Source organism: Neofelis nebulosa, chromosome 17, assembly GCF_028018385.1.
Source record: "Neofelis nebulosa isolate mNeoNeb1 chromosome 17, mNeoNeb1.pri, whole genome shotgun sequence".
NCBI lineage: Eukaryota > Metazoa > Chordata > Mammalia > Carnivora > Felidae > Neofelis > Neofelis nebulosa.
In genome coordinates, this window is record NC_080798.1 from 28,252,176 (window position 1) to 28,278,691 (window position 26,516).

The window sequence follows — 26,516 nt, forward strand, 5'->3', positions numbered from 1 at the left end:
AACTCCACCAGAAAGGCCACTCCATCCTGGTTCCCAATAAGAGCTCGTGAGGTCCTGGGAAGGACTCCCATTAGACAAGCTGGAGTCTCAGGCCTGCCCTTGAACCAATCACAGAGACCAGGCCAATGGGATATGCTGATTGGTCAGGCCCAGGTCCACATGACCCTCACCTGTGGTGCCCTACGCTTGGGAAGTCAGCCCCTTGGGCTGGGAGTTGGGAAGGGGTTAACCTCAAAGGGTTTTCAAGGCACTGTAAGCAGACCTCCCAGGTCAAGGTAACAGATGCCTCCTACAAAGGTGATGCTTTTGTTATCCCAGGGCTTTGTTTTTTTGTTTTTGTTTTCTCTATCTCTCTCTTTTCATGCCTGAAAGCTGCTATTGTATGCCAAACAGAGAAAAGGTACCAGTCCCAGTTTGGAAACCTGGTGGACTGAGGCTACCCATGGCCCTTGTGTTGGCTGCTGGGAAGAGGCCCCAGAGTGGAGAGGAGCTGTCACTGCTGAATCTCCAGTCCTAGATTACCAGGGTTTTATCTCACACAGATCTGAGGCAGCCATGACACCCCCAGCTCCCCAGACAGTGGAGGTCTTAGCTCCCAGTACCCACCCTTGGCAACCTGAGACCAAGCCCCAACATGGATATATCTTCTACTCCAAGAAGCAATTCAGGGCACACCATGCTTCTAGGAAAAAGAATGATCTAAGATGCATGTCTTCTCACAAGACACATTAAGTATATTAAGTTAGGCTATGTTTTACATCATCATGTACCTTTCATAGGGTGATGGTTCTCTTCCCTCCTCAGACCCTCCTCTCTCCAAATCTCTCACAAGGTAGATGAGCAAAGTAGGGTATAATTTTTTTTAAGTGTTTGTTCTGATTGTCTATGTGGAAAATCTAAAAGAATCACCAACACAAAAAACCTCCTGGAACTAATAAACAATTATAGCAAGGTTATAGGATACGAGGTTAACATACAGGTCAATTGTTGTCTTCTGTATCAGCAATAAACAAGTAGAATGTGAAATTAAAAACACAATAGCAATTTGTTAGCAATCCCCAAATGTGAAATATTTTAATATTTTTTAAAAGTTTCTATTTATTTTGAGAGAGAGAGAGAGAGAGAGAGAGAGAGCAGGGGAGGGGCAGAGAGAGAGGGAGAGAGAATCCCAAGCAGGCTCCACGCTGTCGGCACAGAGCCCAACACGGGGCTTGAACTCACAAATCAGATCATGACGTGAGCAGAAATCAAGTGGGATGCTTAGCCAACTGAGCCACCCAGGTGCCCCCAAAAGTGAAACATTTTGGGGCGCCTGGGTGGCTCGGTCGGTTAAGCATCCGACTTCGGCTCAGGTCATGATCTCACGGTCCATGAGTTCGAGCCCCGCGTCGGGCTCTGCGCTGACAGCTCAGAGCCTGGAGCCTGTTTCAGATTCTGTGTCTCCCTCTCTCTCTGCTCCTCCCCTGTTCATGCTCTGTCTCTCTCTGTCTCAAAAATAAATAAACATTAAAAAAAAAAAAGTGAAACATTTTAATATAAATCTAACAAAATATGTACAAGATCTATATGAGGAAAACTACAAAACTCTGATGAAAGAAATCAAAGAAGGTCTAAATAAATGGAAAGACAGTCCATGTTCATGACCAGAAAGACCCAATATTTTCCAGATATCAATTCTTCCCAACTTGATCTATTTAATTCAATCCAATACCAAAAAGCATTTCTCTGGATATCAACAAACTGATCCAGTTTAAATGGAGAGGCAAAAGATCCAGATCTTTTGATCTGTTTCTCTTGAAACAGATGTTTTGATCTTTTGAACTGTATCTTTTGATATTGAAGGAAGAACAAAATTGGAGGACACTGCTCACCTTCAAGATGTACCACGAAGCAGCAGTAATCCAGCCAGTGTGGGATTGGTGACAGAACAAACAGATCAATGGAACAGAATAGACTAGACCCACATAAATATAGCCAACTGATCTTTGGCAAAGGAATAATACAATGAAGAAAAGATAGTCTTTTCAACAAACGCTTCTGGAATAACTATATATCTATGTGCAGAGAAATGCAACACAGACCTTAACCATTCACAAAAATTAACTAAAAATGGATCACCAATTTAAGTGTAAAATGCAGGGGCTCCTGGGTGGCTCAGTCAGTTAAGTGTCCAACTCTTGATTTCCGCTCAGGTCATGATTTAACATTTCGTGAGTTTGAGCCCCACATCTGGCTCCGTGTTGACAGTGCAGAGCCTGTTTGGGATTCTCTCTCTCTCAAAAATAAACCTAAAAAAAAAGTCATTTAAAAAATGGGGGAGGGGCAGAGAGAGAGGATCCAAAGCAGGCTGTGCATTGTCAGTGCAGAGCCCAAGGCGGGGCTCAAACTCACAATCATGATATCATGACCTGAGCCAAATTCAGACACTTAACAACTGAACCACCCATGTGCCCCAAGCATCTGACTCTTAATCTTGGCTCAGGTCATGATCTCACAATTTGTGAGTTCGAGCCCCATGTCAGGCTCCGCACTAACAATGCAGAGTCTGCTTGGAATTCTCTCTCACTCTCTCTCTGCCCCTACCCCATTCGTGCTCACTCTAATAATAATAAAAATAAATAATTAGAATAAATAATTAAAAATAAATAAATAAGGTACAATCCATGAGAGAAATAATTTATAAGCTAGATTACATTAAAATTAAAAATTTCTGCTCTGTGAAGGACAATGTCAAGAGAATGAGAAAACCAGGCAAAGACTGGGAGAAAATCTTTGTAAAAGACACATCTGATAAAGACTGTTATGAAAAATGTGCAAAGAACCTTAAAAGTCAACAAGGAAACGTACAACCCAATTAACAAGTTGGCCGGAGACCTTACCAGACCTCTCGCCAAAGAAGCAAATGGGAAATAAACACATGAAAAGATGCTCTATCACACTTCCTGATTTTGGACTATATCACAAAGCTGTAGTCATCAAAACAATATGGTACTGTCATAACTACTGACACACAGACCAATGGAACAGGATAAAGAGCCCCCCAATAGACACATGTATACATGGTCAACTAATATTTGACAAAGGGGCCAAGAATATTGAATAAGGAAAGGATAGTCTCTTCAATAAATCGTGTTGGGAAAACTGGATATTTACATGCAAAAGAATGAAATTGGACTACTCACAAAAAGTAACTCAAGATGCATGAAAGACTTAAAAGTAAGACCTGAAGCCATCAAACCCCTAGAAGAAAACATAAGGGAAAAACTCCTTGACGTTGGTCTTGGAAACAAGTTTTTTGGACATGACATCAAAAGCACAGGCAACAAAAGCAAAAATAAACAAGTGAGACTACATCACATTGAAAAGCTTCTGCACAGCAAAAGAAACAATCAACAAAATGAAATGACAATCTACAGAAGGAGAGGAAACATTTGTAAACCACATATTTGATAAGAAGATAATATTCAAAATATATAAGGAATTCATATAACTCAAACACAAAAACAAAAATCCAATTTAAAAATGGACAAAGAACTGGAATAGGCATTTTTCCAAAAGACACACAAATGGCCAATAGGTACATGAAAGGTGCTCAACATGACTCATCATCAGGGAAGTACAAATCAAAACCACGAGAGGCACCTGAGTGGCTCAGTCAGTTAAGCGGTTAAACATCTGACTCTTGATTTCAGCTCAGGTCATGATCTCTTGGTTTGTGAGTTTGAACCCCTCATCAGGCTCTGTGCTAACTGCATGGAGCCTACTTGGGATTCTTGGTCTCCCTCTCTCTCTCTGCCCCTCCCCCATTTGCATGCACACTCTCTCGCTCTCTCTCAAAAGTAAATAACTATTTAAAAACCACAATGAGATATTGCCTCACACCTGTTAGAATGGCTTTTTTTTATCAAAAAAGTAGGAAATAACAAATGTTGACAGGATGTGGAGAAAAGAGATCCCTTGTGCCCCGCTGGGGGAATGTAAATTGGCACAACCGCTATGGAAAACAGTATGGAGGTTCCTTAAAACATTAAAAATAGAACAGCCATGGGATCCAGCAATCCCTCTTTGGGTATTTATCTGAAGGAAATGAAATCACTCATCTCCAAGAAGCATCTGCACCCCCATTTTCATTGCACTGTTATTCACACTAGCCAGTAGCCAAGACAGGAAAACAACTCATGTCCCTGGCGAATGACCAGATAAAGAAAATGTGATATATATTATATATAACGTAATATTCCATATTCTATATATATTGGAATATTCCACATAGATAATGGATACTACTCAGCCATAAAAAAGAAGGGAAAACCTGCAATTTGCAACAATATGGATGAAACTTGAGGGTGTTATGCTAAATGAAATCAATCAAAGACTATACAATCTCACTTATAATATGAACTGTAAAAATGCCAGATTTAGGACGAGAGAGGAGATTGGTGGTTGCCAGGGTCTGACAGCTGAAGGAAATGGAAGATCTTGGTCAAAGGGTACAAACTTCTACATATAAGACGAGTAAGTTTTGGATATACGATGTATAGCATGCTGACTATAATTAACAATACTGTATCGAAAGTTGCTAAGAGAATGGATCTTAAATGTTCTCACCACACAACACTCACACACACACACACACACACACACACACACACAAAGGTAACTGCGGGAGATGATGGATGTGCTAAATAATCTTATTATGGTAAATATTTCACAATATAATGCATGTATCAAATCATCATGTTATACATCTTAAATTTACACAGTGTTATATGTCAATTATATCTCAGTAAAGCTGGGAGAAAAGAACAGATGCCCTACATCATAAGGCATTAGGGGAATGCAAATTAAAACAATGAGATACCACTACACATTTATAAGAATGATGGAGCACAGTGGAGGAAGAGAACTCTCTTTCATTGCTTGGGGGAATGCAAAATGGCACAGCCACTTTGGAAGGTAGTTTGGCAGTTTCTTACCAAACTAAACATACGCTTACCATAAAATCCAGCAGTCACGCTCCTTAGTATTACCCAAAGGAGATGAAAACTCTTGTCCATACAAAACACACACAGATGTTCACAGCAACTTTATTCAGAATTACTAAAACTTAGAAGCAACCAAGATGTCCTTTAGAAGGTGAATGGATAAATCAACATCCAGACAATGGAGTACTATTGAGCACTTCAAAGAAATGAGCTATCAAGCCATGAAAAGACAAGGAGGAAACTTAACGGAGGAAACTTACCAAATGAAAGAAGGTGAAAGAAGGAAACTTACCAAGTGAAAGAAGCCAATCTGAAAGGCTAACATAGTGTATGAACCCAACTACATGAAATTCTGGAAAATGGCAAAATTAGGGAGATAGTAAAAGGACCAGTGGTGGTCAGGGGTTGGGAGGATGGAGGGAGGGATGAATGGGCAGAGCACAGATTTTTAGGGCAGTGAAACTACTCTGTATGATACTATAATGGCAGATACATGCCATTATATATTTGTCCCAACTCATATAATGTATAACATCAAGAGTGAGCCCTCGGGGCGATTGGGTGGCTCAGTCGGTTGAGTCGGTTGACTTCAACTCAGGTCATGATTTCATGGTTCATGGGTTAAAGCCCCTGCATAGGGGGCTCACTGCTGTCAGCACGGAGCCCACTTCAGATCCTCTGTCCCCCTCTGTCTACCCCTTCCCCACTCTCTCTCACTCTCTGTCTCAAAAATAAACATTTAAAAAAAGTGAGCCCTAATGTAAACTATGGATTTTGGGTGATAATTATGTGCCAGTATAGGTTCATCAGTGTTATTCACCCTGTACTATAACAAATGTACCACTCTGGTCAGGATTTTGATAGTGGGGGAGGCTGAATATATGTGGGGGCAGGAGGTATATGAGAAATATATCTTCTGCTCAGTTTTGCTATGAGCCTAACATTGCTCTAAAAACTGAAGTCTATTTAAAACAACAACAGGCATTTGTGTTACTTAGTCCTGGGCTCAGCCAGGCAGTTTTCAGGATCTCACTAGTGGTTGCAGTCAGATGGCAATGGACTGGAGTCATCTCTGGGGCTTCCTCATGCTTGACACCTTAGGTTAGCCGGAACTCAGCAGGGGCTGGCAGGCCACACAGCCACATGTGGCCTCTCCATCGATCCTGGGCTTCCTTGAAGTATGGTGGCCCAGTTTCAAGAGTATCCCTAGACAGGGAGGGAGGGAGGAAGAGGGACCAGAGGGGAGTTGGCAGTAGCTTCCTGACCTACCTCCGGAAGGCATGCAGAGTGACAAGGTCATATTACAAGAGCACACAGGATGGGAGACTGTCATGGCTCTCTTTAGAAAATAAAACCTGCCACACCGACCTACCTTCTGGTCTGACTCCAAGGGCAGCTGGGAATTGGTCACATGCACGCTTCCTGCCTGCCTCCTGAGAAATGTGCATGTACTGTCTACCTGCCCCCAGCCCAGGCACGTCAGTTCACCAGCACTGATCTCATGGCACTCCCTAAGGAGGACCCCTTCTTTTCCAGATGAGGACACTGGAGCTGGCCCAGGCCAGGGCTCAGGCGTGTCTGCTGCCTTATTAGGAAAGCTGGCTCCTGAGCAGGCCACTCTCCCCTAACTGCTGGGCTGCTCTCTGCCTCACCTGCTCTGAACAGGGGTCAGCCACCTCCCCGGAGCTGCCCACCTCCCTGGGTCTCTGTGCCCCCTTCAGCTTTGTCTGGGCTCCCCCCCACCCCACCCTGGCCACCGGCCAGGTGCTCATTTCCGTCTAGGGCCTGGTAACCACAGCCCCTCACTCAGAGCCAGGGGGGGCGGCGCTCAGGCTTATTGCCCGGCACGTTCTCCCATGCCATGCCAGGCGTGATCCCAGCCCGCGCTCGGCTCACGTGCAGAGGCCCCACCGTCCCTCCCTCTGCAGGAGCTGCTGTGTTCTCACCACGTGCTGGCTTCCTCTCAAAAACTCTTCTGCCAATGACTACGTATCAGCCAGGCCCACAATACATGGTAAGGCAGAGGTAAGCCATCTTCGTGTGTGCGTGTCCTCATGCAGGACTGCGAGCCTCAGGGGGGCAGGGACATGCTGTTGCCTGCCGCATCTCCTGGCACGTGCGGGCACTCACCTACTGAATTAACGGGCGGTGGATGAATGAGCAAACGAACGGACAAAGGTCTTAAGAGTTGAGCCTCCTCAGTCTGCCCGGTAAGGCAACTAAGGGTTACCTCCAACCCCAAGCACACCTCCCACAGGTCCTTTCCAACTGGGCCAAAACCTGCGTGCAGCTTCCTTTAAGGTTTAAAACTGTGGACTTGGCAGAGCTGCCTCCCTCCTCACCACCCCCACCCCCGTCTCCACGTCCCCCCCATTGTCATCCCCACCTGGCTATAGCACAGCCACGCGGTGGTCAAGCAGGTCATCTTGCAACTCGGATTTTAAAAGTTAATGTTTGCTTCTTAGGTATGCATATAATGGGCACTTTAAAATTAAAAGAGAGAGCAAGAGAAAGGAGAAAAAGAAGAAAATATACAGAATGAAATTCACCCATATCGCCATGACATAATTACTATGAACATTTCTGTAGTTTTCTTTCAGCGTTTTTCAAAGCATAAATATTTTACAGTGTAAAGCGTACTACATATGTACGTTCTAACCTATTTTTTTGAAAGCATTCTAGCACAAATACGCTCATTAAATTGTCTCCACAAACTTAATTCTAACATATGTTTTAATGGCTGCCTAATATTCCATCTTATGAATAAGCCACAATTTAAGCCATTCTTCCAGAGCGGGTCATTTGTTTGACAGCTCACTCTTTCATATGACGCTGTGAGCAAGTCGTAAGATTTGCAGTCTGCAAAGCCAAAACAAAACCCAAATCCCCGGGAGCCCCTCCTGCCTCCCAGCACAGCACAGGGGTGGACGGCGTCGGCCCCAGCTCCGGGAGAGGACATGGGACTGAGGTCTGACCAATCAGCGTCTTCATCCCTCTGGGCCATAGTGATTGGGTCCACAGTGAGCCTGTGACCCAATCAGAGCGCCTGAGACTCAGGTCTGGACAGCGTGGATTCTTGCGGAGAGGCTTCCTCTTTCGCTGGTGTTTCTGATAGGTTAAGGTGAAAGGGAGCAACCGGTGCGCATCTTGCCACGAAGAGAAGCACAAAATGCAGCACATGGGCCCCTGGATCCAGCTGTGCCTAATGCTGGTACTTCTTTTTTTTCTTTCTTTCCTTTTTTAATCACAGGAGCTGGCTAATAAATTCCCATTCAGTCCATTTGAGTTGGGTTTCTAACCTTAAGTCCAATTGCAGATTTGTCAGCTTTTTGGGGGAGGGGGGGTGTCCAACGGTGTCAAGCCTTCATTTTCTTTTCTTTTCTTTTTTTTTTTTTTTTAAATGTTTGTTTATTCTTGAGAGAGTGCAAGCATGGGCAGGGGCAGACAAACACCCACACCCACACCCACACCCACCATCCAAAGTAGGCTCCAGGCTAGGAGCTGTCAGCACAGAGTCCAATGCGGGGCTGGAACTCACGAACCACCAGATCGTGACCTGAGCTGAAGTTGGACGCTTAACTGACTGAGCCACCCAGGGGCCCCAGTCCTTCATTTTCTTAAGAGATGGACCCAAACGTGGAAATTGTGGATCAAAGCACAGTGTTTTAATTTTTTTGTAATGATTTTTTAAATATTTACTTATTTTGAGAGAGAGAGAGAGCGGGGAGGGGCAGAGAAATAGGGAGATAGAATCCCAAGCAGGCCCCATGGTGTCAGTGCAGAGCCTGACACAGGGCTCAATCTCACCATTCCTGAGATCATGACTGAAGCGGAAATCAAGAGTCTGATAACCGACAGAGCCACCCAGGGGCCCCTGAAAATGCAGTATTTTTAAAGCTCCTAATGTGCATTGAAGATTATTTTCCAAGCAACCTGATGATTGATCCTCCCTTCCCGAGTAGGAAGACATGCCCCACTGAGGTCCCAGCGTGCCCTCTGCATGTTTGGAAACAACCACGTTGGAATGCCAGTTGCCAAGGGGCCTGGGCAAGACACTCAGCGTCCAACCGTCCAGCATGTAGGTGATGCACTGTGGACACATGGGGCTGGGTATGGAGGGACCCTGCAGCCCTGGAGGTTGCTTCCAGGTGGACCTTGAAGCAATGCCTGGTTCACAGTATAATAAGAGAGACACAAAAGGCAGGCAAGCAGGGTCTGTACCAGAAGGTGACATCTCCCAGAAGCCATTCACCAAGTCATCCTGGGCTAACACTCCCAAATTGTGTCCCCTCCTCACCCCAATATGGTTATTTCTCTTTTTCTACTAACTCCTCTCGCTTGAGTGTTTGGAGTGGCCCAGAATCCTTTTCTCCCTAGAATGGAGAGCCTAAGATGAATTCTCCATGAGCAAGGACATTTATTTCTAATGCAGTAGTCATTCCACCAAATGTATCATGAAGGCAAGGATCCCAAGAAACGCTGAATGTGATTCAGAAACATCAGAACTACCCACATGAGTCAGAGGACTGAGCCGGATCGCTTCTCTGCCTGTTTTGAAAAGAAAAACCTGGGATATGGGGTGCCTGCTGCTCCCTCGGTCCTGGGGCGGGCAGCAGGGGGAGTTCTTACTGCTCTATCACCACTCAGCAGGTGCCCATCATTGTAACTGTACCCCTCCCTTACAGGACAGGCCCTGAGTCCAGCAAAATCCCTGAGTTGGTTATTCTCTGCTTGGCTCCTACACACGCCAGCCTGCTCTAAGCCCTGGGAAGTGAACACTGCATCCCTCCCCCAGATGTTCAAGTGCCCAGCCACCATTCCTAGCTGTACGGTGCAGAGAAGACACACAGAGCTGGGTGGGAGGACCAGGGGCAGCTTCTGGGTTCTGATAGCAGCTGCCTCTCTCTTGAGGGCCACAGCCCTCAGCCATTTCTCTCCCACTGCTCCATCTTTGGCTGAGCTCCATTAACTCCACTGCCTCTCCTGGACCCTCCAGGCTGTGTGGCAGTAATGGCTTTGTGTGTTCCTAGTCCCTGAGCCCTCACTATGCTTTACTGGATCCCCACATCTCGGTAACTAGTCCCTTCATTAGATGCCCTTCAGTTAAAACCCTTTCAATATGCCCCAGATGTGTCTCCTGACATCAAAATAGCTCAAACACCCCAGAATTCTAACATGAAGGGCTCTGAAAGTCTCAGAGATGATATCTTCCCTCCCTGTTCAAACAGGAAAACTGCAGACCAGAGAAGGGACCAGCCCCTGGTCAGGCAGTATAATTTATAGGTAAACCCAAAGTGAGAAGTGAATCTAGCCCCTCACAAAAGCTCCTTTCCCATGGCACAGGAGTGACATAGTGGGTTCGGTGTGTGACCTTGCCCAAGTGACCTAACCTCTCTGATAACATGTACCCACTTTAGAAAGTAATTGTGGGGATTCAGTGAAATGATACATGTAAGCACTTAACACCATTTATACACATAAGTAGTAGCTGTCCTTGCCTCTCGAGTTTGGTAATGAGGTCTGACAGTTGCAGGGTGACAATGACCAGGCACCTCCTCTGGCATTAGAATGGGCCACGCAACAAACAATGAAGATAACATAAACTAGCCAGCCTGCTGCTGTGGAAGAACAGAATGGACTCTGAGGAGGCCTCCCTTCCTGGATCTGTCAGTGACCATGAACTCCATGAAGTTAGGGGCCACTATCGTGGCAGAGTCCAGGTCAAGGACTTGTGGAAGGACTCTGCATCTGGTGGAGATGACAGAGAGAACAGAGGGGTGCTGGAGCTGGAAGGGAGCAGGTATTCACCAGTCTTCTGTGTTCTGGGGCCTTCTAGAAGGGGGATACAGTGGGGAACAAGACGAGGCGTTGACCTTGAAAGGCATGCCTGAGATCCTATAATTCTGCATTTTAAAAAAGAGGAAACTGGGGCCCAGAACAGAGACTGCCTCCCTTCAGTGACCCATAGCCAGTCAGCCAAGCCACCAAAATCTATCTTAAAATGTCACGTCCACCACATTCTGTTCCGGGTTGGGTCTGCATTTAGTGATGGGTACGAGACAAAGGTAATGGTTTCATTTAACATTTGTAGAACTTTGTTAGGATTGGCAGCTGGCTGGAAAATAACTGCCCCCTAAACGTTAGGAGAATCATATAGCTCAATCATATAGTCACCTGCTCTTTCACCACTGAAGTATAAATGCCAAATATCCATCAGAAGGTGGGAAAAATGAAAACCTTTTGTGCTGTTATGTGAAAAAAGCAAAGCAAAGAACAGTGCTATAGGACACACTGATTCCTAGAAAAGCAGTAAAGACACAGCTATATGTTTGCACAGCCGTAGACTATTTCTAGAAGAACACATACACACAAAAACTGGTAACATTGGGTGACTCCGGGAGGAAGACTAGGGTCTGGGGGAGGAGGGAGATGTATTTTTCATTCTGAACCATTTTTTACCAGGTGCAGAATTTTTCCGTGAATTATATTTCCTGTTTAAACACAGCAGGGTGGGCCTAGGTGGCTCAGTCAGTTAAATGTCTAACTCTTGGTTTCAGCTCAGTTTGTGATCTCACAGTTCATGAGTTCAAGCCCCACATCGAGCTCCATGCTGATAGTGTGGATCCTGCTTGGGATTCTCTCTCTCTCTCTCTCTCTCTCTCTGCCCCTACTCATGCATGCTCTCTCTCAAAAATAAATAAACTTAAAAAAATTTTTTTAATAAAAATAAAATATAAAACAGGGAAAATTAGGACAGAAACAAGCAAAAACAATAAACAGAGCAACCCCTTTGAATTTGACTATAAGAGAGGCCAAGGTGGTGACAGGGACAAGGCTGTTTTGGAATTCCTGGCGATTGACAATGCATTTTGGCCTCTAATGGAGGCAGCTTTTCATGACAGCTGTGCGGTCTCACGTTCAAGTTTAACAATAAAGTCCACGGTCTCCATTGTTCTCCCAATTGTGTTTATGTCCAGGTGACAAGATGGAGCGGCACAGCAAAGCATGACATTCTTTTAGACCCAGTCCCAGTAAACACAGCCTTCACTGCTGGGCATGCTGGCTCCTCTTTCTGAAGATACAATTTGGAAATATATATACATATATCTAAAAGCCTTTAAAAATGAGGCCCCACAGGGGCACCTGGGTGGCTCAATCAGTTAAGCCTCTGACTCTGGCTCAGGGCATGATCTCATGGTTCGTGAGTTCAAGCCCCACGTTAGGCTGTGCTGACCGCACAGAGCCTGGAGCCTGCTTTGGATTCTGTCTTCATCTCTCTCTCTGCCCCTCCCCCACTCATGCTCTGTCTCTGTCTCTCAAAAATAAATTAAAAATGTTAAAAAAAAAAAAAAAAGAGCCCCCATTAACTCCGGCTCTATGAATTTATCACAAGGAGATAATTAGTGGGGAGCTTGGCCAAGTTGGTGGAGCATGCGACTCTTTTATCTGGGGGTTGTGGGTTGGGGCCCCGTGTTGGGTATAGACATTACTTAAAAAATAAAATCTCTCGGGGTGCCTGGGAGGCTCGGTCGGTTAAGCATCCCACTCCGGTTCAGGTCATGATCTCACAGTTCGGGGGTTCGAGCCCTGCATCGGGCTCTGTGCCGACAGCTTGGAGCCTGGAGCCGGCTTTGGATTCTGTGTCTCCCTCTCTCTCTGCTCCTCCCCCGCTCCTGATCTGTCTCTCTCTCCCTCTCTCAAAAATAAATAAACATTAAAAAAACTTAAAAAACAAAATGAAATCTCTCTAAAAAAAAAAAAAAAAAAAAAAAAAGGAGATAACTAGCAAGAACGCAAGACTGGTTAAACATACAAGTACATTCTTACAATGGAATACTCTTATAGTCACCAAAAAGAAAAATAGGATTTTTATTCACTGATACAGAGTGACTTGTTAAGTAAAAAACTAGATAATAGGGGCGCCTGGGTGGCGCAGTCGGTTAAGCGTCCGACTTCAGCCAGGTCACGATCTCGCGGTCCGTGAGTTCGAGCCCCGCGTCGGGCTCTGGGCTGATGGCTCGGAGCCTGGAGCCTGTTTCCGATTCTGTGTCTCCCTCTCTCTCTGCCCCTCCCCCGTTCATGCTCTGTCTCTCTCTGTCCCAAAAATAAATAAAAAACGTTGAAAAAAAAAATTTAAAAACTAGATAATAAAATAATAGCAAATATTTACATGGCACTTGCTATGTGCCAGGGCTATTCTAAGCACTTTACATATAGTAATTCATTTTTAAAAAAATTTTTTAATGTTTATTTTTGAGAGGGAGAGAGAGACAGAGTGTGAGTCAAGGGAGGGGCAGAGAGAGAGGGAGACACAGAATCCAAAGCAGGCTCCAGACTCTGAGCTGTCGGCACAGAGCCCGACACGGGGCTCGAACTCACGGGCTGTGAGCTGAAGTCAGACACTTAACCGACTGAGCCACCCAGGTGCCCCTAATTCATTTTTTATTATGACTTTGAGATGGGTACTTATATTGTCCCTATTATATAGATAAGGAAATCTTAATGACAAATCTAAAGAAAGAGCTATAGTGACTTGCCGAGGTCACATAACTGGGAAGCAGTGGGACACAGATCAGAACCCCAGCCGTGTGGCCCCAAAGTTTGTGTTCTTAACTTCCCACTCCATGCAACACCCCATCCACAGCAAAGCAGAAAGCAATTTTACGGAGAGTTGCCCAGCTATTTAACATTGCTTGTGCGACTGTAGATCGATCTTTCATTTTCTATATGAACGACATTTGATAAGTCAATCTATTCTTATTACGGCATTAAAAAATGTATATTTTTTAGAGTTCTGTTTCTCAGAATATATCCTCAGGACATGATAAAAGAAATGCCAGCTAAGACGCAGGACTAAAGATGCTTATCATAAGATAACTATAATAATAGAAAATTAGAATCAAACCAAATGTCCAACAAGGGACTGGTTAAGTAAAATGTGCTATCTACATATGGTAAAAGAATAAATATTGACATAGTGAGAGGTTTATGCTCTGTTGAGGAGCAGAAGAAACAGAAAGCTACATTTGTGAAATACAGCCATAAACGTACAGAGAAAAAGCGTGGGAGCCACCTCAGGGTGTTGAAACTGTGCCTTTTTTTATTTGTGGTATTTCTGAATCTTCCAACTTTTCAGCCTAGAGTGTATATCTCCCCTGTAATAGTAAAAATTGTTATTTTTATAAAATGGTTGTCACTATTACCCTGCTCAAGTATCAGATCTGAGACAACAGAATCCCCAGAGGGGGTTACAGTGCCTTCACTGTAATTCTCAGGAGAGATGGTGCAGGGTTCCACCAGTGACAAAAATACCAATAAATGAAATTAATTTCTACCTAAACAGCCAGCTTCTGACAGAGTAACAGGAAACAGTCAAGATACAGAAGGTGCTGTGGTGCCTTTTCAAGTAAGTACCTTCCACGTCTCTCCCTGCGGCAAGCCAGCCAGCAGCCCTCGCTGGTCCGACAGTGCTGGGGAGTGCAAAAGGTCGATCAAATAAGGATGCGCAATTCAAACATTTACTTTTCAAACATCTTCAGAAAGTTTATCATACACAAACAAGCGCCAGAGAGAAGAAGGGTTCAAGTTCAAGCCAATTCATTTGCCCAGCAGCCCCAGGGAACACGAGCATCATACAGTGAGTGGACCACGAAGGGCCACAGGGGTGGTTCCCCTGGCAAGTCGAAGAGCTTGGCTGGCAGAACAAACATCAGCAGATTTGGTGGTTGGCTGTGAAAAATACTGTCGAATAAGCCTAACCAGAGTCGTCACCATCAAAAAGAGTAAGATGCCAAGTGAGCAAGAGAGTAGTCCGTACTGGGAAAATAATTCAGGGAAAACGTCAGTGTGTCCAGAATAGTCCATAAGCAGCTCACGCAGTGTGTTTCAACAAACACTCTGATGTACAGCCAAGTGAGGCAGAGTTTAAGGCAAACTGCAAAATAATATGCGAGCAATCCTTCTTTGGAATCTTAATTGACAGATCCTATTTTCATTTTTTTCTTCTGCAAAACATTTGCTCAAAGGGGAAGAAAATTACCCTCAATCCATCTTGAGCAGAGAAATCACGGAATGTTAATTGGGCTTCCACTAAATGCGTGGCAGGATGCTAGACAACAGCAAACGTCCCAGCAGCTTAGGACACATGCTCCAAGGCTAACCCGGGAAGAGAGCTAAAAGGAGATTTGGTGTGACCACAGCTCTTGGGCCTAGACAAAACCAGGTGACAGTATGTATTAAGCGCCTGTTGGGTTCTAGGCACAGGGAGGCAGAGAGCTTGGTCCTGTCTCCTGGGGGCTCATAATTCTGCTGTGGAGACAGCCAGGTGGGCCCTTGATGGCAGCAAGGAGATAAATGCCATCACCAAGGGCATTCCTAGAACAGAAACTAGGGAGGAGAGGTCACCTCTGGGATGTCTGAGGATGGAACATAGGGTTGAGTCAGGAAGGTGGAAAGGAATTCAAAAGGTACATTAAAGACTCCGGGTGGGGGGCTAGGGAGGGAGCCATGGCACAGGATTCACATGGGCAGAGACTGTGAAGGGGAACATGAGCCTGCACACAGAGGTCCCTGTGAGCTGGATGTAGGAGTCTGGCTTTAGCTCATTACCCAGTGCTTCTCGAAGTTCATACAGCTACACACACACACTCTCTCCCTCTCTCAAAAACACCACATGAACAGTTAAACCCCTATCACTTTGGATGTTCTCTTGGCACCAAAGCAAGCCAAACAGAAATGCAGGCACTTAAATCGCACAACAGGATCAGTTATAAAGTAGTGATCCAGATAATCTAGTGTAAGCTTATATTAAAAATGTCTTGAAGAATATCATTAAAACTGAAACACAAAATCAAAATATCCTCATGGAACTCATAGTCATCTTGGTACAATTTTAAAGACCCCCAGGGGGTCTGTGTCCCTAATTTGAAAAATACTCCTGTAGGCAATGAAAGGTTTTAAGTATATATTCGGGGTGGGGGAAAGCACAAGGGGGCCTGGATTAGATTTATGCCACTTCCCTAACACGGACTCAGTGTTACAGAAAACTGCACCTGACAGCAGGCAGGAGGACCTGGACTGAGGGCACCGCTGTGGGGGTGCCTGCAGCCCCACAGGCAACGAGAATGGGGAGGAGAGACTACATTTCCTACACACCTTCTATGTTCAAGGCCAGGAGCTCCACACGTGGAGACTCTGGAGGAGAATGCGTCCCCCTGACTGCTGGAACATGGGCCCTAGTTGGAGATCTGAGACAGGAGCCTCACCAAAGAAAAGAGCTGAAAAATCATTAAAAAACAAAACACTTAAATGTCCATCCATGGACCAATGGGCAAATAAAATGTGGCATGTACATATATATTTTTTTCCTTAAAAAAGGAAATTTTTTTTTTGCTACGATAGGAATGTTACTTTTTTTTTTTGCTACAATAGGGATGAACTTGGAAGACACTGTGCAAAGTGAAACAAGCCAGACACGGAAGAGCAAAGACTACAAGATCCCACTTGTATGACAAATCTAAAATCATGAAACTCCTAGAAGCAGAAAGTTGAATGGTGGCAACCATGGGCCGGGGGTGGGGGGCAAGGATCAGAGAGATGTTGGTCCAAGGGTACAAAGTTTCACTTAGGCAAGAAGAGAAAGTCCCGGAGACTTGCTGCACAGCACAGACAGTGTAGTGAAGAACACTGTGTTGTATACTTACAAACTTAAGAGGGTAGATCTTATGTTAAACTTCCATACCCAAAAGACAAAAAAAAGAGGGAAGGAGGAAACTTCTAGAGGTGTAGGGCATTGTACATGGTGACAATTTCATGAGCATATACTTATATAGTTACCTTTAGACCCACTGAGATACGCACATAAATATACACAACTGTTTTGTATGTCAGTCACACCTCAGTGTAAATATATATACAAACACATACATATAAAAACAACACCAAAAAGTAAAAAGCCCATCAGAAAAAGGTAGGATTCTACTAAGGGCAGATTGTCCTTCAGACGACGAGCCCGCTCCCCATAGGAAAGACTTCAAGGCGAATGAGAACTTGATTTTTTTAAACGTTTATTTATTTTTGAGAGAGAGAGAGGAGAGACAGAGGATCTGCGCTGAGAGCACAGAGCCCAATGCCGGGCTCAAACTCACAAACGGTGAGATCATGATCTGAGCCAAAGTCGGGCATCTAATTGACCGAGCCACCCAGGTGCCCCCAGAACTTAAGACTTCAAAGCTTGGAGAACTGGGGCAAGAAAATGGCATCTGTGGAGACAGGAAAACACCATCCATGGAATGTGCTGGAAACCTAAGGAGCAGGTCCGGCTTGCAGAGGCCAGTCTCTTTTCCTGTCCTCCCGGGAGCTCCCAGAGCAGCACAGTGCATTCCACCAGACACCCAGACAGACCCAAAGAAATCACAGTGCACCTGTTTGTCACCACCCTCCCCAGGGACAGGCTTCTAATCCCAGACAAGCTGCACCTCCTCTAAAAGCAGAAATCAGGATGAAGCTCAGCGCCATGGGACTCAAAGGTGGTTCTGGCATGTGCACTTTTTCTCAATTCAGAAAAGCAAACTCAACTGCTTTTAAAGGTTGATGACTGGGGCGCCTGGGTGATGTGGTCGGTTAAGCGTCCGACTTCAGCTCAGGTCATGATCTCATAGCTGGTGAGTTCGAGCCTCGCATCAGGCTGCGTGCTGACAGCTCAGAGCCTGGAGCCTGCTTCGGATTCTGTGTGTGTCTCCCTCTCTCTCTGCCCCTCCTTCACTTGTGCTCTCTCAAAAATAAATAAATAAACATTAAAAAAAAAAGGTTGATTACTTCCCTCTGGCTGGACGCTGAATAATAAATATTACCCTTAGGAAACCACCCTCAACTTTCAGTCTACTAAAATAGGAGGATTTTTCCAGTTGCACTTTCTCACCTGGAACTGAACTTCACTGCCCAGCGTCCTTCCTTTAGGGCATCATAACCATGCTCCAGTTTCCCTTTGGCAACTCTGGTCAGATCTGAGCCCCAAGCACAAGTTCAGAGGTGGTTCGTACAGACTAATAGAAAGGGCTTTCCCCACACCAGCCCCCAAAACGAGATTCCCTAACACCTATGAAAGCAGTGGAGTTAAGAGATGAGAACATTCCAGACGGTGGGGCACCTGGGTGGCTCAGTCATTCAGCAGCCGACCTGTGGTTTCCTCTTGGGTCGTAGCCTCACGGTTCATGGGATTGAGCCCCGTGTCAGGTTCTGCGCTGGGCATGGAGCCTGCTTGGGAATCTCTCTCTCCTTCTCCCTCTGCCGCTCCCCTATTCTCTCTGAATGAATGAATGAATAAATAAATAAATAAATAAACAAATAAACAAACAAACATTAAAAAAAAAAAATGGAATTCCAGAGGGCACATGAGGATGGCGGTGGAAGGAAACACTTCTCCAGCACAATGATTCTTCCTGTCTTACATAGTGGTAAGAAGACTCCTGCTACTGGACAACAGTATTGAGAACGATTAGCAGCCCAGGGAGTTGGCCTGTAATGAAATAACATGATGTTTTAGGGTTGAAGGAAAGAAACAGAGAAGACTCTGACAAGAGACATCCCTTCTGAAAAGCCAATGGTTTTGACTAGGATGCAATTAAGGTAGGGACGAGCAGAACTACTCACTTGTCCATTGTGATTTAGGGACTGTCTTACATAAAAGGTAAAGAGTAATAATTGTCCAGGGGCACCTGGGTGGCTCGTTAGTTGAGCGTCCAGCTTTGGCTCAGGTCATGATCTCACGGTTCATGACTTCGAGCCCCGCATCAGGCTCTGTGCTGACAGCTCAGAGCCTGGAGGCTGCTTCGGATTCTGTGTCTCCCTCTCTCTCTCTCTCTCTCTCTCTCAAGAATAAGTAAACATTGAGAAAAAAAATTTTTTTAATAAGATAAAAAAAATTTTAAAAATTTATTAAAAAATATTAATAATTGTCCAATTACTAAGTCTTCATAAAGAGAAAAGGTGTAACAATTCTAGCTTGTCCCCCTATGGCTGCAGCACTTAAAACTCCAAAGCATGCACCGAGGGAGCCAGAAACCTAAGACGACCCCCAAGATTCCTGCCCCCTGGTGTACACGCCTTGCATAATCCCCTCTCTTTGGGTGTAGGTGAAACCAATTAATATTATGGGAGAACGTTTTGAGTCCACCAAATGGGAGACTATCCTAGGTGGGTGGGCCTGACCTAATCAGTTGAGCACTTTAAAAGGTGAAGCCTTGTAGTCACTCAGTTTTTGTGGGTAGACCCCGGGTATACATGCGGTATTCATGTTATTAAACTTATATATTTTTCTCCTTTAAAAACAAACCGTGTCTCCTTTGCTGTCCTGCCTTCCCCTCCCTTGCGGTGTATTCAATAAACTACTATCTTCTCTATTCTGCCTCGGGTGAATTCTTTAATCACCCTGTGCTGTGGGCCTCCACCCAATCCGATCACCCCACATTTGGTGTACCCTGCACGGGGAGCATTTGCTGACCCTGGGGCTCTCCCGGGTTCTCTGGGGATTTCTCAGGGCTTTCCCAGAGATGACTCTAGTATGCCTTGGGGAGCTGACGACCTCCAGGGGCGGAGGTTACTCCTTGGTGAGGATCTGAAGCCCCAGGGGGAACCCACCAGACCACCCTTGCCTGAAAGAATGAGGGACTTCCCCTCTTGCCCTCTGGAGGGATCTTTCCCTCTCCCTTCTCTTTACGGCCCTCCGGCGGCCTAAACCTAGTACTCCTCAGACCATGAAGGTCCCTGGCCAGGGCGGTTTCCAGGCGCGGTGTGAGGGCGATGGACCCCTTTCCTCTCCTCTCCTACTCCATCTGCAGCTCATCCAAGGCCAATCTGCACACTTGGTTGGGAACCTTTCCTGATGCTGCCAGACTCCCAGCCACCTTGCCTCTTTCAGCTTCTCTCCTCTCCTTTGTTCCCACGGTCCAGCCACCACCTTGATCTATAGGCAGAATACATTCTCAGGCATCTGGGTGAATCCAACAACTCCATATACAAATGATGGTTCAGCAAGGAGTCCAGCCCATACCATGGGAGGGTCCCCTCCCCCTAAATGCCATGCACCTGGCCACCAAGGAGTTCCACTCAAATTGTCTATCAGCACGTTAATCTAATACCATGTTCTGGTCTGTAACTGCACAGAACCTCTGATGGGTGACAAGTTTAGGTAGGGACCACATCCCCACCCCCACCAATCTAGTATGAAGCAGCTACTGAACACAAGACCTCCACCCAAACGCAAAGATTTGTCATCGTCCATTGTCAGGGGGGAATGGAGGCCAATTTTAGGCAACAGACTTGAGCAATGGAAGCCTGAGTTAAGTAAAAAGGCCCACGGTGACCACCAGGCTGAATGCAAATAGGCCCATTAGATGACCCACCTCGAAATATCCACAAACCCTAGCTGATCAATGGGCTACTTACAACCAGGCACAAGTACCAAAAAAGGAAAATTCCATATGTTCCCATACTTCTTCACCTTCCCCCCTTAAGTACAGCACCCGCCTCCCCACCACTGTCTCCTGGAAGACAGTCTGTTTTGCTGTCCTGCCCACTGCTCCCTTGCATCTCCTTAAATAAAAAAAGGTGAAGCCTCAGAGGCTCTCTTGGTGGCCTAGAAGAAAGCAAAATGCCATGTTATCTGAGGAAGCAGCCACATGGCAAATACCTGAGAAAGGTCTCCAGCTGGGCGTCTCCAGCTGACAGCCAGTAAGAAGATGGGGCCCTCAGTCATACAGCCACAGGGTGATTAATTCTGTCAACAACCTATGAGCTTGGAAGTGGGCCCTGAGCCTCAGAAGAGACCCACCTCTGCCCATCACTGCTTTTCAGGCTGGTGGCACTGAGGACCCAGCTAACCTGTACCCAGACTCCTGCCCTATGGACACTGCAAGACAATAAATATGAGTAGTTTCAAGCTACTAAGTTGGTGGTAATTTGTTACATAACAATAGGAAACTAATATAACCACATATCAACAGGCCCTTAAAAATCTGGACAAAGGGGGTGCCTGGTGGCCCAGTCAGTTGGGTGTATGACTTCGGCTCAGGTCACAACCTCATGGCTTATGAGCTTGAGCCCCGTGTTGGGCTTTGTGCTGACAGCTTGGAGCCTGGAGCCTGCTTTGGATTCTGTGTCTCCCTCTCTCTCTGCCCTTTCCCCACTCATATTCTCTCTCTCTCTCTCTCTCTCTCTCTCTCTCTCTCTCTCTCAAAAATAAACATTAAAAAAAATCTGGACAAAGGCTTCAGCCTGGTTCTTGTCTTCACTCACATAACAGCTCAGACAGACCTGCTTTGCTCTCAAGGCGTTTAAAACAAAAATCACAGGGGCGCCTGGGTGGCGCAGTCGGTTAAGCGTCCGACTTCAGCCAGGTCACAATCTCGCGGTCCGTGAGTTCGAGCCCCGCGTCAGGCTCTGGGCTGATGGCTCGGAGCCTGGAGCCTGTTTCCGATTCTGTGTCTCCCTCTCTCTCTGCCCCTCCCCCGTTCATGCTCTGTCTCTCTCTGTCCCAAAAATAAATTAAAAACGTTGAAAAAAAAAAAAATTTATAAAAAAAAAAAAAATCACAGACTTAAGTGGAAAATAAAAATATATTTAGCAAACTATAGAAAAAATAGTATTAGAAGTTTGTCTAGTAAACATTTTTATCCAAAATCCATATGGGATAAATCAGTGTTGATCATTATACCCCAAATTTCCTACTGTAATGCCAGAAAGTATACCTCACTGGACCTCCTTTCCAAATATTATCCTAGCCTACTAATTTATGGCCTGAAGATAAGCATACGTTTGGCCAAAGTGATATACTTTTATTTGTAAAATTCACAACTCGAGTTTTCTTTACACTCCTAATAGCAGAAATCACTTTTGTCACTTCTTATTGAGTAATAATTAGGAATATTTGAAACCAGCTTCAAAACTTGTTGCTCAAAGCAGAAAAAGATTAGAAATGACCTAAACTGTCTGTCAGTAAGATCTGATAAATTAAGGCAAATCTATACTCCAGAATGATGTGTAATCATTAAAAAAGAGGCAGTAATATGTTTGATGTTAAAATCATTTTCAAGATACAATGAAAAGCCTACCTAAAGAGGCAGAACAGTGTTCACAGGATGTTACCGTCGAGCATAAGTCTGTATATGTTTGCATATGGATAAATATCTATACAAATATCTGTGAGAAACCATTACTAGAAAACAGAAATGGGACAACTATTTTTTACTGTTTACTTTTTGATTTTTTGAATTTCGTATTGTGTATATGTATCATCTACTTTTTAAAATACTAATTTTTAAAAAAGAATAAACCAACATCAGAAAAATCTGTGTTTTTAAGAAATATACAAACTATCTTCAAAACCTTAACACAAGTTACTGTTCTAATCTTGTTCTACTAAATTATTTATATCCCTATAAGAAAATAAAGTCTTTTCCCTGTAGATGCTAGTGATTCATCCCACAACTCTGTCTCCAGAAAGAGACAGATGTATATTTGTCTCTTATGTATATTTATGTGCAAAGGAGGGCTCAGACGCCCCTCAGGAAGTCTCTTGAAGGCCGGCAGAGAGCAGAGAGCTTGGTGACTAACACCAGCATCATCTGAGGGCAGACTCGCAGGACAGGACTTGATGGCTCCATAGGGATGAGTTTCTTAACCTCCTATCCCTCTACAACTTGGTATATGGCCACCAACCAGGGCCTCCACCTTGCCCATGTCACCCACGTGGCAGGGCAGGACACTAAATGTCAATAGAGCAAGCCAGAGAACTCCCAGCCAGATGTAAGTCTTCCCAGTATGCAGGAAAAGACCTACAAGTTTGTGTCATGTAAGGAGATGCCTTGAGGTAAAGGGGAAAAGGTTTCTTTTCAAAGCTGTTGAAGGAAAAAAAAAAAAACCATGCATAGGGTACAGCCAACATAGAGACACACGAGGAATGATGGCCATGTGACAACAGAGGCAGAGATGGGAGCGGTGCTTCTACAGGCCGAAGAACACCAAAGATCCCTGGCAAATGCCAAGAGCTAGAAGAATCAGGAAAGGGTTCCCCCGGACAGGTTTCAGTAGGAAGCAAGGCCTGGCTGACACTTTGATGTCACACTTCTAGCCTCCAGAACTGTGGGACAATTTCTGTTGTTTTAAGCCACCCCATTTGTGGCACTTTGTTACTACAGGTGGTGCTCAGAAACACAGAGAAAAAAAGCCTTTCTAAGTCTTCACTAGCCTGTTCCCGAAACATAAACAGTGAAAAAGAAAAAGGTGCTCCACGTCCTTAGTCATCAAGGAAACGCAAACTAAAACAAAAATGACAAACATTTCATGCTCGTGGCAAGACCGACGGGACCAAAAGCGAGGCAGGGTGTGGAGACACCAGAGCTCTCAGACACTGCTGGCAGCTTTATCAAATGGTGGTGCCACTTTGGCAATTCTTATTAAATTCAACAATTCTGTCCCTAAGTATTTACCCAAGAGAAATGAAAATGTATGTCTACAAAAGGACCTGAATAAGCAATCTTATAATAGCCAAAACCTGGAAACAACCCCAAAGTCTATCATCAGGGGAATGGATGGCCTGTGGTATATCCATACGATGACCTTCCCTATAGCAACAAAAAGGAACAATCTATGCACTCAGGCAACAATAAGGGTGAACTTCTACAGCATTCTATGAAGCAAAATAAGATAGTCTCCATAAAATATATACTGCAGGATTCCACTTAAAAACATTTTTTTTAATGTTTATTTATTTTTGAGACAGAGACAGAGTGTGAGTGGGGGAGGAGCAGAGAGAGAGGGAGACACAGATCCAAAGAAGGCTCCAGGCTCCCAGCTGTCAGCACAGAGCCCAACGTGGGGCTCAAACTCACGAACCATGAGATCATGACCTGAGCCAAAGTTGGACGCTTCCGACTGAGCCACCCAGGTGCTCTCCCCCGGCTTTTTAAAATTTTTTTAATGTTTATTTATTTTTGAGAGAGAGACAGAGTGTGAGTGGGGGAGGAACAGAGAGAGGGAGACACAGAATCCGAAGCAGTGGATTCCACTTTTTAAAAATAAACATGCATTAAAAATTTTATTTAAATCACTATTAAAGAGGCAACAAGTAAAGTGTCACAACCAGTTTAAAGAACAATGCAAGCAAAGTCACACTTTTATTTTTATTTTATTTTTTAAGTAATCTCTCCACCCAACATGGGGCTTGAACTCACAAACACAAGATCAAGAGTCATACACTCCACCAACTGAGCCAGCTAGGCGCCCCCAAAGTCACATTTTTAAATCAGAAGTATTGAAATGAATGTACAAATCAAAACAAAACTGAACTCTTCTATACTGGAGAAGGGAAGTCAATAAAACCTCCAGTGAAAAGAGTTTATTTGCATATCTATAAAAATTATCTTTTTTTTTTTTTTTTTTTTTAAATATTTTTTTTTTTCAACGTTTTTTATTTATTATTTTTGGGACAGAGAGAGACAGAGCATGAACGGGGGAGGGGCAGAGAGAGAGGGAGACACAGAATCGGAAACAGGCTCCAGGCTCCGAGCCATCAGCCCAGAGCCCGACGCGGGGCTCGAACTCACGGACCGCAAGATCGTGACCTGGCTGAAGTCGGACGCTTAACCGACTGCGCCATCCAGGCGCCCCTATAAAAATTATCTTTAATCTTTTTTGTTGTTAAGGTATAAAGCACATACATTATTATTTGTTTCAGGTCTACAACACAATTGATTATTTGTATATATTGTGAAATGATCACAATAAATATATATAATTCCATTTACATAACCTATAAAAACAGACAAAACTAAGGTGATAGAAGTCAGAAAGGGCTGGCAGGAGGAAGGGGAATACCTGGAATATTCTGAAGTGACAGAAATGTCTATACCTTCTTTTGGGTGCTGGAACCTTGGTTTGTACAATTTTTTAAAATTCAGTAAACTGAACACTTAAGATGTTATACTTCAATTGAAAAAAGGGACGGAGTTCCTGAGTGGCTCAGTTGGTTAAGCATCTGACTTCGGCTCAGGTCATGATCTCGTGGTTCGTGAGTTCAAGCCCCATGTCGGGGTCTCTGCTGTCAGCATGGAGCCCACCTCGGATCCTCTGTCTCTCTCTCTCTCTCTCAAAATAAATAAACTTAAAAAAAAGGGGGGGGAGGGCCCAATATAGTAATTGAATCAGGCAAGAATCATCAGTGGACACTGAAACAATTAGGTCAAAGTTGTTGGGAACAGGTATCTGCTTGATGCCAAAGCATCAAGCCTCAAGGGACAAACCTACCTGCTCCAAGGCAGTAACCACCTCACCTTAAGGGACCAAGCCCAGCAGCATTCCCAGCAGGACAACTGTTACGTGCCTTCTGATGCAATGCAATAGGAATTAGCACCATCTGTGAAATATCCTTGCCAAAATATAGGACTTGAATCTAATCGAGCCTGTAGACCAAACTTCGAGGACACACAAAATATAAGGAATAGAAGAACAGTTACATGATGCCCTGAAGAAACAATCAGACAAATGCAGAAAAAGGTAAGTGGCTCAGATTCAAAGTCAGTATCACTGGGGGGTGGGGGTGGGGGGGGTGTATTCTAAATTAAAATAAACTAAGCACACATAAAAACCAAATGCAGGAGGCGCCTGGGTGGCTCAATCAGTTAAGCATCCCATGATTCTTGAATTTGGCTCAGGTCATGATCTCAGGGATCAAGTCCTGGTATCAGGCTGTGCGCTGAGGATGGAGCCTGCTTCAGATTCTCTCTCCCTCTCTCTGTGCCCTGCTTCCCCCTCCCCACCCCCCACAGCTCATGTAGTCTCTCTCAAAAATAAAAACTAAAATAAAATAAAAACGAAATGCGGCGCCTGGATGGGTCAGTTGATAAAGCAGGAGACTCTTGGAATCATGAGTTCAAGCCCCACATTGGGCATAAAGCTTGCTTAATTTTTAAAAAGGCAGAGAGAGGGGTGCCTGGGTGGCTCGGTCATTTAGGTGTCTGACTTCAGCTCAGGTCATGATCTCACAGTTTGTGAGTTCAAGCCCTGCATCAGGCTCTCTGTCAGTGTGGAGCCTGCTTTGGATCCTCTGTCCCCCTTTCTCTCTGACCCGCCCCACTTGTGCTCTCTCTCTCTCTCAAAAAGTAAACTTCAAAAAAAAAATAAAATAAAATTGGGGGCAGATTATTTTTAAAAATGCAATATAGAAACCAATTAAATCCTGGTTTTTAAAAAAGGCCATGTAGGGGTGCCTGGCTGGATCAGTCAATGGAGTGTACAACTCTTAATCTCAGGGAACTAGGTTTCAGCCCCACACTGGGTAAAATAAAATCTTAAAAAAAAAAAAAAAAGTCATAAAAGCTTCTGGGGGACAAATGAGAAAATTCAAATCAGGAAACCAGATATTAGATATTATAGAATTATTATTAATTTTTAAGGTGTGAAACTTTATCATAATTATACAGGAGAACATTCCCAGTTTTAGAGATGCATGCTACAGGCTTAAGTATTTAAAGGTAG

At 44.6% G+C, this 26,516-nt stretch overlaps 1 protein-coding gene across 6 annotated transcripts in view; it reads right to left on the bottom strand.

Annotated features, from left to right (window-relative positions):
- Nucleotides 1–17,033: 17,033 nt before the first annotated feature.
- Nucleotides 17,034–26,516, bottom strand: part of LOC131499411 (nuclear receptor coactivator 5-like) — an 89,715-nt gene continuing 80,232 nt past the window's right edge. For all 6 annotated transcript variants that reach the window (XM_058707406.1, XM_058707403.1, XM_058707407.1 and 3 more), the window contains exon 10: nt 17,034–18,289. In XM_058707406.1, the coding sequence (XP_058563389.1) occupies nt 18,195–18,289 (95 nt within the window). In that variant the 3' untranslated portion in view covers nt 17,034–18,194. The remainder of the gene's footprint in view (nt 18,290–26,516) is intronic.